Source organism: Musca domestica, unplaced genomic scaffold, assembly GCF_030504385.1.
Source record: "Musca domestica strain aabys unplaced genomic scaffold, Musca_domestica.polishedcontigs.V.1.1 38, whole genome shotgun sequence".
Taxonomy (NCBI): Eukaryota; Metazoa; Arthropoda; class Insecta; order Diptera; family Muscidae; genus Musca; species Musca domestica.
The window spans coordinates 7942557-7956236 of NW_026712324.1; the positions used below are offsets into that span (position 1 = coordinate 7942557).

The 13680-nt window shown below is 36.1% G+C and overlaps 1 protein-coding gene across 1 annotated transcript; it reads right to left on the minus strand.

The window, feature by feature from the left end:
* Nucleotides 1-522: 522 nt before the first annotated feature.
* LOC101896137 (pupal cuticle protein Edg-78E) lies at nt 523-1178 on the minus strand. The gene is made up of 2 exons (XM_005190105.3): nt 1161-1178; nt 523-1089 (listed from the first exon to the last, which is right to left on the minus strand). Exons 1-2 carry the CDS (start codon nt 1176-1178, stop codon nt 721-723), a joined length of 387 nt encoding a protein of 128 aa, XP_005190162.2. The 3' UTR covers nt 523-720.
* Between the last annotated feature and the right edge of the window lie 12502 nt (nt 1179-13680).

Consider the following 13680-nt stretch of genomic DNA (forward strand, 5'->3'; position numbering starts at 1 on the left):
GGGAAACTACAGTCTATGACAGAAAATTCTCTATGCAGGTTCAGGTATATATACGTATAGCCCCCATGTAACGGTAACTCCCTCTATTCTGTATTTTAATGATTTTAGCTACATTATTCACTGGATTTTTTCAAATTTCGTATTTGAACTATGTAATGGGTACTACAGCCTATGCCTAAAAATTTCGTATGCAGGTACATGTCATCGTATAGCTCTCATGTAAATATGTCTCCCTTTATTCGGTATTTTGATGATTTTAGCGACATTATTCGCCGGAATTATTTCAAATTTCGTATTTGAAAATCTTAATGGGTGCTACAGCATATGGCAAAAAATTACTCATGCAGGTTCACATCTTCGTAAGAGTATAACGGTATTTTTCTTAATTTTTGGAAATTTTTCAAGTTCCCTCCATATGGTGAGCGGTATTAAAAGTTCGGCCTGGCCGAACTTATCCTATTTTTTTACTTGTTTATTTAAAACTCTTTTCCAACAAATTATTGTTTAATTTTTTTTATTTTTCTTTTGTTTTATCTATAAATAATTTATTTTTCATATTTTTTTGTTCTTGTTCTTTAAATACTGTTCACTTAACAAATAAAGTCAATATTTTTTTCTTTCTTCATTCTTCACTAAAACAAAACAATTTTAACAATATTTTCTACTTAAACACTAGGCACTAAAGCACACAAAATATATATCCAAATTATAGTTGGTTTTTTATTCCACAGGTGGCGCTGGGGTCGAATGGGCTTTGATGTATTCAATAGAGCGAAGAATATAGTCGGGAATTGGTGGTGGCCGAGGTAAATGGCGCCCAACGACATGGAAACCCAATTCATCGGCAATGTAGCGGACTTCAATGGGCACACCTTCAGGTGAGGTGTAACTGTAGATACCAATTGCTTCCAAAGGACTGCCAGCTGCCTGGACGGCAATACCATTACTGGTGGCATAGGCGTATTTGAAGACACCCTGCTCGTCGGCAGGAGCTATGCGAAAATCTGTAATCTTGGCATTGTGTTCATCTTCATCGAGGGCGTACACCACAGATGTGCTCAGCAGGAACAGCACAGCCAATAAGTTGAGCTAAAAAATAAAATCCAATTGAAAATGGAAGTTAGATGGCGTTGGGGATCCTCTGCCTTCTTACAACTCACTCTTTCTTTTGTTGACATTTTGGGTGTGTGTGTGTGTGTGTGTTGGGGAATCCCCTGTTTTATTTTTCTTTTTTCCAAAATATGTGGTAATCCCTTAATCCAATCTTGATTTTCCGTTAACAATATTTTAATCCACTGATCTTGATAAAGTTATAAAAGTAATCCCTTTATAGCTGCGGAAGCTAGATTAGCTTAGTTCTTTTCGATTTTATTTCGTTTAAAATTACGCACCGCGCCGTTTCTTGGAATCTGCCGATGTTTCGTCGTCCAGCGTTTTCGATAAAATGTTTCTTGTTTTTCTTAAGTATCGTCATAATATTTCCGCTAATTAGCATATTTTGGGGCTTTAAGCTCTTCGCTGGCGAGCTGTTCGGCTGTTATGCTGCTCTTGGCTAGAGATGTTCGAACAAGCAAATTAATTTTATGAGCTTGTTTCATTTTGTTTAATGGACAACAACAACAACACTCTCAAAAGCCGAAAAACAAAAAACGACTTTTCGGGTCTATCATTGATTTGCGGGTATTGTTTGTTTTCCATTTTGGTTTTGACCGAAACGACGTTTTAGCCGGTTTTGACATCTTTGTTTTTGTTATCTTTTGTCTTGCCATCGCCTCCAAAGACGTTGTGATTTTTTTTTCTTTGGAAAATATTAGGGTACCTCTTGTCTAACACCTCCGGGCAATTGTTTTGAACTTGTTATCAAACATTAAAACCCATCTTTGAGCACGAGACACCCAGCAACAACACAAGTGATGTGCTGCTTTTTTTTGTAATTTACCACCGAAAATAGATACAAAAAACACTTCAGAATTTGCTCTCTGAACTGGTTGCCCGTTTGCAAATCAATGTCAAATGGTGATTTATAATGGGAATTTCAAAATTTATTATCACCAAAAAGTGATACAATTAATTAAACATACCCCACTCATCACTTGTGCTGGCAAATGTGGTTGGAAATGTTTGGAATCAAAATTTCGTTCTGATTGGCGTGACCACCAAGTTTGGATTAAAAAAGCAGAAAAAAAATGAAACTACAAAATTCGCATTAATTGAGCATAATTGTCATAGGAGATTTATGTTTCCAAGTCCACGTACACTCACAAAAATAAAAAAAAAGTTTTGAACAAAAAATCCAGAAATGTTATAAAATTCTCTTTTTTTTAGAATTTTGAAAATAAACGACTATTCAAAAATTTTATATTTTTTAAGCAAGTGCCCGCTACTACATCAGATAACATTCAGATTCGAAATTTTAGATTCGTTCGGGTTAGAACTTTTAAGTACTCAAAATGCACAATTTGTCCGGTTGTACACGAATTTTTGATGAAAACTTCATACAACACACTATGGGGCCGATGGCATGTTTTTATACCCTACACCACAAGGTGGTCAGGGTATTATGTCTTTGTGCATTTGTTTGTAACAGGCAAAAGGAAACGAGATAGACCCATAGTTCCTTTTGATGATCTGCATAGAATCACTTTCTGAGTTGATTTATGCATGTCAGTCCGTCTGTCCGTCCGTCCGTCCGTCTGTCCATGTATTCTTGTGAACAAAATGCAGGTCGCATTTATTATCCGATTGAGATGAAATTTTCCAACCAACATTTGTTTGGTCCAAGGACGAACCCTATTGAAATTGGAGATAATCGGTCAAAATTTAGATATAACTCCCATATATATCTTCGTCCGATTTGCCTTTTATTGTGCACCAAACGTGCAATATCAGCCCGAATAGTATGGAATTTTGCACATACAACCAAATTAGGCCTGAAAATAAGTATGCCATATTTGATCGAAATCGGTTCAGATATAGCTATAGCTCCCATATATATTGTTCATCCGATTTGTTATTTTTGTCCTCCGCAGCCGTAATATGCACTCTGTAACAACAATATTTGGGGAAATATATCAAATGCAGCTCTGAAATACCTTTGCTAAATTTTATCGAGATCGGTTCAGATTTGGATATAGCTCCCATATATAACTTCGTCCGATTTACCATTTATTGTGCACCAAACGTCTAATATTTGTCCAAATGGGATGGAATTTGGCACATACGAACGAATTTAGTCTAGAAGGTAGTATGCCAAATTTGGTGAAGATCGGTTCAGATATAGCTATAGCTCCCAAATATGTTGTTCATACGATTTATTGTATTTGTTACCCACAGCCGTAATAACGTAATGCACTCCGTAACAACGATATTCAGGGATATATATCAAATACAGCTCAGAAATATCTTTGCCAAATTTTATCGAGATCGGTTCAGATTTGGATATAGTTCCCATATATATTTTTATCCGATTTCAAATTAATTTCGCAACCAAATGGGCAATACAAGTCCGAATTTAAAAGATACAAATGCTTCGGCATATTTAGTCCTTTGAATTTTAAATTATAATTATAATCATAGCGTGTATGATTGAATTCTCCCATAAATACTCTTAATTATTAAGTGGAGCTCAACTAAATTAGCAAAGTGGTGTAGGGTATCATAAAATCGGCCCCGCCCGACTTTAGGACTTTCTTTACTGGTTTTACATCATTTTTATACCCTCCACCATTCTATGAAGGGTATATTAACTTTGTCATTCCGTTTGTAACTCCTCGAAATACTCATGTCAGACTCAACAAAGTATATATATCCTTGATCAGCGTAAAATTCTAAGTCGATTTAGCGATGTCCGTCTGTCTGTCTGTCTGTTGTAATCACGCTATCTTTTAAACGATTTGAAATAGAAGGCTAAAATTTTGCACACATAATAACGTCACCTCCCGATATTCGGTATTTTGATGATTTTAGCGACATTATTCACCGGAATTGTTTCAAAATTGGTATTTGAAGTTCGTAATAGATACTACAGCCTAAGACAGAAAATTGTCTGTGCGGCTCACGTCTTCGAATAGCCCCCATATAACGGTACCTCCCAATATTCGGTATTTTGACGAGTTTAGGTACAATATTCACCGAAATTGTATGAGACGTTGTATTTTACGTTCGTAATGGATACTACAGCCTAAGACAGAAAATTGTATGTACGTCTTCGTATAGCCCCCATATAACGGTACCTCCCAATATACGGTGCATTGATGCTTTTAGCGACGCTATTCACCGGAATTGTTTCAAATTTGGTATTTGAAGTTCGTAATGGAAACTACAGCCTAAGACAGAAAATTGTCTGTGCAGGTCTTCGTATAGCCCCCATATAACGGTACCTCCCAATATTCGGTATATTGATGATTTTAGCTTCATTATTTACCGGAATTGTTTGAAATTACGTATTTAGAGTTCGTAATGGGAACTACATTCTGTGACAGAAAATTGTCTATGCAGGTCCTGGTCTTCGTTGGGGCCCCATATATCAGTACTTCCCTATATTCAGTATTTTGACGAGTTTAGGTACAATACTCACCGAAATTGTATGAGACGTTGTATTTTACGTTCGTAATGGATGCTACAGCCTGTGACAGAAAATTGCCGATGCAGGTTCAGGTCTTCGTATAGCTCCGATATAATGGGACCTCCCTATATACGGTATTTTGATGATTTTAGTTACATTATTCACCGTTTATTTCAAGTTTCGAATTTGAATATGGTAATGGCTTATAACAAACAATGCCTATGTGGGTCCACGTTGCAGAGACTCAAATATAACGGCTATATTCGGTATTTTTAAGATCTTAAGAAAATTTTTTAACGGATTTTATTTTTTTGAAAATTTCCAAATTTGTTCTAAATGGTGACTTTTTAGCTTGTCTTATACCCTACACCACAAGGTGGTCAGGGTATTATGTCTATGTGCATTTGTTTGTAACACGCAAAAGGAAACAAGATAGACCCATAGTTCCTTTTGATGATCTGCATAGAATCACATTCTGAGTCGATTTATGCATGTCCGTCCGTCCGTCTGTCCGTTCGTCTGTCCATGTATTTTTGTAAACAAAGTACAGATCGCATTTATTGCCCTATCCAGATGAAATTTGGCACAAATCATTTGTTTGATCCAAGGACGAATCCTATTGAAATTGGAGATAATCGGTCAAAATTTGGATATAGCTACCATATATATCTTCGTCCGATTTGCCTTTTATTGTGCACCAAACGTGTAATATCAGCCCGAATAGTATGGAATTTTGCACATACAACCAAACTAAGCCTGAAAATAAGTATGCCAAATTTGATCGAAATCGGTTCAGATATAGCTATAGCTCCCATATATATTGTTCATCCGATTTGTTATTTTTGTCCACCGCCGCCGTAATATGCACCCTGTAACAACAATATTTGGGGAAATATATCAAATATATCGGTTCAGATTTGGATATAGCTCCCATATATAATTTCGTCCGATTTACCTTTGATTGTACACCAAACGTCTAATATTGGTCCAAATTGGATGAAATTTGGAACTTACGACCGGATTGAGTCTAGAAGTTAGTATGTCAAATTTGGTGAAGATCGGTTCAGATATAGCTATAGCTCCCATAGCTCCCATATATAACTTCGTCCGATTTACCTTTGATTGTGCACCAAACGTCTAATATTGGCCCAAATTGGATGAAATTTGGAACTTACGACCGGATTGAGTCTAGAAGTTAGTATGTCAAGTTTGGTGAAGATCAGTTCAGATATAGCTATAGCTCCCATATATACTGTTCATCCGATTTGTCATATTTGTTACCCACAGCCGTAATATGCACTCCGTAACAACGATATTCAGGGAAATATATCAAATACAGCTCAGAAATATCTTTACCAAATTTTATCGAGATCGGTTCCGATTTGGATATAGCTCCCATATATAACTTCGTCCGATTTACCTTTGATTGTGCACCAAACGTCTAATATTTGCCCAAATTGTATGATATTTGGAACTTATGACCGAATTGAGTCTAGAAGTTAGTATGTCAAATTTGGTGAAGATCGGTTCAGATAAAGCTATAGCTCCCATATATACTGTTCATCCGATTTGTCATATTTGTTACCCACAGCCGTAATATGCACTCCGTAACAACGATATTCAGGGAAATATATCAAATACAGCTCAGAAATATCTTTACCAAATTTTATCGAGATCGGTTCAGATTTGGATATAGCTCCCATATATATTTTTATCCGATTTCAAATTAATTGTGCACCAAATGGGCAATGCAAGTCCGAATTTAAAAAGTACAATTGCTTCGGTATATTTAGTCCTTTGAACTTTAAATTATAATTATAATCATAGCGTGTATGATTGAATTCTCTCATAAAAACTTTTAATTTTTATGCGGAGCTCTACTAAATTAGCAAAGTGGTGTAGGATATAATAAAGTCGGCCCCGCCCGAATTTAAGACTTTCTTTACTGGTTTTTTTATCAGGTGGTTTTAAAATATTATGTCTAAGGGTGCACTATTTTTGATCGAAAGCCAGGACGTATTCGATATTTTTAAATATTTGCATTTGTTCAAAGTTTCAAATGACTATAACTCAAAATGATGAAAAGTGAGCACTGTTGGTGGGTTCCAAGTCCAAAAATAATCGGTATGTCTTAATGAAATAACATGATCAGACCAGAATAATACCATATTTTCCGTTATTGACTTACTTTCAGAGTCCAGGTCTTCAAAGCCTTACAATACGATTGCATTCAAAAAATACTTATTTCAGTGTCTCTGCACTGCACTTTTGGTCAATATGCCCACGCGACTCTTATGTTTTCAAACAACATTTTTTAATCGCCTGCAACTCTGTCAATGAAATCAATCATTTACTTGGTAAGATTTAAGCTGTAGCCAAAATAAAAAAAAAAAAAAAAAAAAACAATACTATGCACTTAAATAGCTGTGAAAACGTAATGAAGTGATTAAACTAATATCCATCGCTATTAGCATAAATCATCATTTGTGTCAAAAAGTTAAAATTGTTAAAATATGTTTTTTTTTTCGCTTCAAATTAGACTCCACCAATCAAGGGTGGAAATAATATTTCCGGTTATTTATCAAAATTGGATTCAAAATATTTGTAAATGTTATCAAAACAAATGTGTAACGTTTTGTCGAGAAGTCTGTTAACAAAGATGATGAAAAAACCCGAAGATTATGGAGAATTTGAAAGAATGAATAATAATACGATTAATGGTTTAATAATTAGAAACAAGAAAGGGGGGAGGAAGGGGAAGAAAAGTTGATGTTTAAGGTGGAAATGAAAGGCTTCCAAAATAAAGAAGTTATATAAATCCAAAACTTCCAATATTAAACAAGTAGGGAAAGGTCAAAAATCGGGCGGGGCCGACGACTATACAGGGTGAGGTGAAAAAACTCCAACCAAATTCAGACTGTTGTCATTTCTAAGCCACTCGTCCGACAGCTGTTAAAATTATTTCAGTGACAGCTCATTATATTGTTTACAAGCGTACAAAAGCATTTTGGTGAGGATTTTTCAGAAAAAAAGTTCTTCGTGATGGAATTCAGGCGTGATAGTGTGATTTCTTTATATTTGGCTGGAAAACCACCAATGGCTAACGTTAGAGCACTCCAGCATTTAAATATGAATTAATCTTTTGTGTCTCGTACCATCGCTCGTTACCGTGATTAAGGTAGCGTAGGCCGACGTCAAGGAAGTGGACGGAAGAAACTAGCAACATCAGCAGAATTGGTTCGAAAAGTAAAGAAGCGACTTGATCGAAACCCCGTGGTCGCGGCCGAAGTGGCCGAAAAATGGCTCGTGAGTTGAACATGTCGCAAAATGCCATTCCATTCGGCAAATATTGAAAAATGAGCTCGGGGTAAAGCCATTGAAATTCCAGAAAGTGCAAGAACTTACACCTCAACGTAAAGAAAATAGACTCAAAAGAGCTAAAGAGTTGCTTCGCTTGGCCGAAAATGGTAAATGCCGAAATTGGTTTTTTTCCGATGAGAAAACATTCGTTGTCCAGCAGTTTGTAAACAAACAAAATTATCGTGTTTACTTGCCAAAGAGGTCAACTGAAAATGTGCACCAGATCTCAAGCGCCGGCCATGGTGATGGTGTGCGCCGCCATAACATGGTCGCTCTCTGCTCGTATAAATCGGCCGTGGCATCAGAATAAATGCCGAATATTATCGCGAAAATATTGTGAAGGGTGTATTAAAGCCTTGGGCACGCAAACATATTGGCCGCAGACCTTGGACATTCCAACAGGACTCAGGACGCGCCACCAATAATGTTTACAAAATGAGGTTCCTCGCTTCATTTCCAGCACACAATGGCCACCAAAATCTCCGGATATCAATCCGTTGGTCTATTGTGTCTGGAGTATTTTGGAAAGCAAGGTTGGCACTAAAAAATACCAAAGTGTCGATCACCTCAAGCAAGCGCTTCGCCTGGAATGGGCTAAAATACCGCAAAACAACATTTGGGCAGCGTGTGACGGGTTCATTGGCCAATTGGTGACCAATTCGAGCAATTCTAAACTTCTTCTAAAATTTAATGCTATTTCCGACATTTTTTGCTTTCATTCAATAAAATTTAAAAAATGTAAAATTTGTGGCGTTTGACTTTGTTGCAGTTTTTATACCCTCCACCATACTATGGAGGGTATATTAACTTTGTCATTCCGTTTGTAACTCCTCGAAATACTCATGTCAGACCCAACAAAGTATATATATTCTTGATCAGCGTAACATTCTAAGACGATTTAGCCATGTCCGTCTGTTTGTCTGTGTGCCTGTCTGTCCGTCTGTCTGTCTGTCTGTGTGTCTGTCCGTCTGTCTGTCTGTTGTAATCAAGCTATCTTTCGAACAAATTGAGATAGAAGGCTAAAATTTTGCACACATGTATACTTTGACAGTAGGCAGGTTAAGTTCGTAAATGGGCCATATAGGTCCAAGTTATTATATAGCGCCCATATAGCGGTACCTTCCGATATTCGGTATTTTGATGATTTTAGCGACATTATTCACCGGAATTGTTTCAAATTGATACTACAGCCTAAGACAGAAAATTTTCTGTGCATATACCGGTACCCCCCGATATTCGGTATTTTAATGATTTTAGCGACATTATTTAACGGAATAGTTCCAAATTTGGTATTTGAAGTTCGTAATGGATACTACATCCTAAGACAAAAAATGAGTCATGTAGGTCCACGTCTTCATATAGCCCCCATATAACGGTACCTTCCGATATTTGGTATTTTGATGATTTTAGCGACATTATTTAACGGAATAGTTCCAAATTTGGTATTTGAAGTTCGTAATAGATACTGCAGAATAAAACAGAAAATGGGCCATGTAGGTCCTCGTCTTCGTATAGCCCCCATATAACGGTACCCCCTATATTAGGTATTTCGATGATTTTAGCTACATCATAAACAGATTTTTCTTCAAGTTTCGCATTTAAATATTGTAATAACTTATGACAAAAGTTGCCTATGCAGGTCCACGTCGTCGTATAGGCATTCGGTATTTTTAAGATTTTAACAGAATTTTTCCCGGATTTTATTATATTTTTTTTTTGGAAATTGACAAATTTGTACGAATTGGTGGAGGGTATTAAAAGTTCGGCCCGGCCGAACTTACAGCTTTTTTACTTGTTTTTATATTGCCCTGTATGTACCATACTTTTACGAAAACTACTAAATTGTACTAATTTTGGATCACCGTTAGTATCTACAGTGAAGAGATGTTAATTGTTTTGGATATGTGTACTAATTGTTACATAGTTTGGCATCGGCCACTCACTCTCAACTTTTATATTGAGGTCAATGTTGGTTTCAAGGGTTTACATAGGGAGATATTGAAATAGTTTTGGATAGAAGAATTGGACATGGGTTCATTGTGCAATGGTTTAACTAATACCTTTCCCTCGGCGAACTTCATAACAAAGTGATTTTGAAGATTGAAGAAAAGAAAATGTTGAATAATATAGAAACCCTTAAAAATTTAAAAAAAATAATACAATGTCTGCTGTTTTGATTTTGCCAAACTGAACAAATTGTGAATTTTGAGTACTAAATCAAAATAAAACCGTTTAATTAAATAGACCTAACACAAGCTCTTAGAACGAATTTTATTTTTTAAGGTGGATGCTTGTTAGTAATTAATAAATAGTAGTTCGTATTTAATATTTTGAATTTAAAATATTTTATTTATTATACCCTACACCACAAGGTGGTCAGGGAATTATGTCTTTGTGCATTTGTTTGTAACAGGCAAAAGGAAACGAGATAGACCTATAGTTCCTTTTGATGATCTGCATAGAATCACTTTCTGAGTTGATTTATGCATGTCAGTCCGTCTGTCCGTCCGTCCGTCTGTCCGTCTGACCATGTATTCTTGTGAACAAAATGCAGGTCGCATTTATTATCCGATTGAGATAAAATTTTGCAAACAACACTTGTTTGGCCCAAAGACGAACCCTATTGAAATTGGAGATAATCGGTAAAAATTTAGATATAGCTCCCACATATATTTTCGTCCGATTTGCTTTTTGTTGTGCTCCAAACGTGTAATATCAGCCCGATTAGTATGGAATTTTGCACATATAACCGAATTAGGCCTGAAAATAAGTATGCCAAATTTTATCGAAATCGGTTCAGATATAGCTATAGCTCCCATATATATTGTTCATCCGATTTGTTATTTTTGTCCTCCGCAGCCGTAATATGCACTCTGTAAGAACAATTTTTGGGGAAATATATCAAATGCAGCTCAGAAATACCTTTGCTAAATTTTATCGAGATCGGTTCAGATTTAGATATAGCTCCAATATATAACTTCGTCCGATTTACCATTTATTGTGCACCAAACGTCTAATATTTGTCCAAATGGGATGGAATTTGGCACATACGACGAATTTAGTCTAGAAGGTAGTATGCCAAATTTGGTGAAGATCGGTTCAGATATAGTTATAGCTCCCATATATATTGTTCATCCGATTTATTGTATTTGTTACCCACAGCCGTAATATGCACTCCGTAACAACGATATTCAGGGAAATATATCAAACACAGCTCAGAAATATCTTTGCCAAATTTTATCGAGATCGGTTCAGATTTGGATATAGTTCCCATATATATTTTTATCCGATTTCAAATTAATTGTGCACCAAATGGGCAATACCATTCCGAATTTCAAAGATACAAATGCTTCGGCATATTTAGTCCTTTGAACTTTAAATTATAATTATAATCGTAGCGTGTATGATTGAATTCTCCCATAAAAACTTTTAATTATTAAGTGGAGCTCAACTAAATTAGCAAAGTGGTGTAGGGTATCATAAAATCGGCCCCGCCCGACTTTAAGACTTTCTTTACTGGTTTTTCATTAATTTTGATTTTTATCATATTTTGATTATTATTTCTCATCAAAAGAATTTCTTCCCAATTTCTTTGAGTGTCACTTCTTCAAACAGTTGCATCCGTAAAAAAAATCTATTTTTAGACACAAAGACAAGAATGGGGATTAAAACTAATTACGATAGATAAGCATCTTGCCAATTTCAGCAGATTTTGATAAATTTGTCAATGTTGTTCCCAGAACAAAAGCAAACAGGTCAGATACGTGAAGAAGAACCACAAAAAAAAAAGAAGAAATTTATAACACATTTTATGCTGTCTTAAAAACTATTATTCATTGATTTATTGGCCATCATTAGAAAGTTGCCATATCAACTTCTTAAATCCACAATCAGTATCCCCCCCCAACTTGTTATTTGAGAGTAGCGGTGCATTCACGTATGTACATATGTATGTATGCATATATGCTGTATCAACAGAATAGATTTCAATTACGACTCTCATTAACGATTTCAGTGTTGAAAGACAAGATGAACAAGAGCACCGTTAATTTATTGCTTCTTGATTGTCCGATTAGACAAAAGCATGACATATTTTTTGAAAACTGTCGAATTTGCATAAAACAGAACAAGCATGAAATAAAAGCGGAATAAAAATTTATTTTAGTACTAGCAAGGGGTCGTTACTTCATCAGCGAAAAGCCTGACTTAAAATTTTAGATTCGTTCGTGTTAGTCCTTTTTATACCCTCCACCATACTATACCATACTGCAACTCCTCGAAATACTCATGCCAGACCCAACAATGTATATATATTCTTGATCAGCATGTCTCTCCGTCTGTCTGTCTGTCTGTTGTAATCACGCTATCTTTCGAACGAATTGAGACAGAAGGCAAAAATTCTGCACACATGTTTATTTTTCTAGTAGGCCGGTTAAGATCGTAAATGAGCCATGTAGGTCCACGTTTTCATATAGCCCCTATATAACGGTACCTCCCGATTTGAAGTTCGTATTGGATACTACAGCCTAAGACAGAAAACTGTCTGTGCAAGTCCACGTCTTCGTAAAGTCCACATATAACGATACCTCCCTATATTCGGTATTTTGATGATTTTAGCGACATTATTAACCGGAATCTTTTAAAACTTGGTATTTGAAGTTCGTAATGGATACTACAGCCTACGACAGAAAATTGTCTATGCAGGTCCACGTCTTCGTATAGCCCCCATATAACGGTACCTCCCTATATTCGGTATTTTGAAGATTTTAGCGACATTATTAACCGGAATCTTTTAAAATTTGGTATTTGAAGTTCGTAATGGATACTACAGCCTACGACGGAAAATTGTCTATACAGGTCCACGTCTTCGTATAGCCCCCATATAACGGTACCTCCCTATATTCGGTATTTTGATGATTTTAGCGACATTATTAACAGGAATTGTTTAAAATTTGGTGTTTGAAGTTCGTAATGGATACTACAGCCTAAGACAGAAAATTGTCTGTTCAGGTCTACGTCTTCGTATAGTCCCCATATAACGGTACCTACCGATATTCGGTATTTTGATGATTTTAGCGTCATTATTCACCGGAATTGTTTCAAACTACGTATTTGGAGCTCGTAATGGGAACTACAGTCTGTGACAGAAAATTGTCTATGCAGGTTCAGGTCTTCGTATAGGTCCCACATACCAGTACCTCCCGATATTCGGTATTTTGATGATTTTAGCGACATTATTCACCGGAATTGTTTCGAATTTGGTATTTGGAGTTCGTAATGGATACTACATCCTATGACAGAAAATTGTCTGTGCAGGTCCACGTCTTCGTGTAGGCCCATATAAGGGTACCTCCCTATATTCGGTATTTTGATGATTTTAGCGCCATTATTCACCGGAATTGTTTAAAATTTGGTATTTGAAGTTCGTAATGGATACTACAGCCTAAGACTGAAAACTGTCTATGCAGGTTCAGGTCTTCGTATAGGCCCCACATACCAGTACCTCCCTATTTTCAGGGGTTTAGGTACAATACCCACCGAAATAGTTTGAGACGCGCATTTTAAGTACGTAATGGATACTACAGCCTATGGCGGAAAATTGTCTATGCTGATTCAGGTCTTCGCATAGCTCCGATATAACGCTACCTTCCTATATACGATATTTTGATGATTTTAGCTACATTATTCACCGTTTATTTCAAGTTTCGAATTTTAATATGGAACTGACTTATGACAAACAATGCCCATGTAGGTCC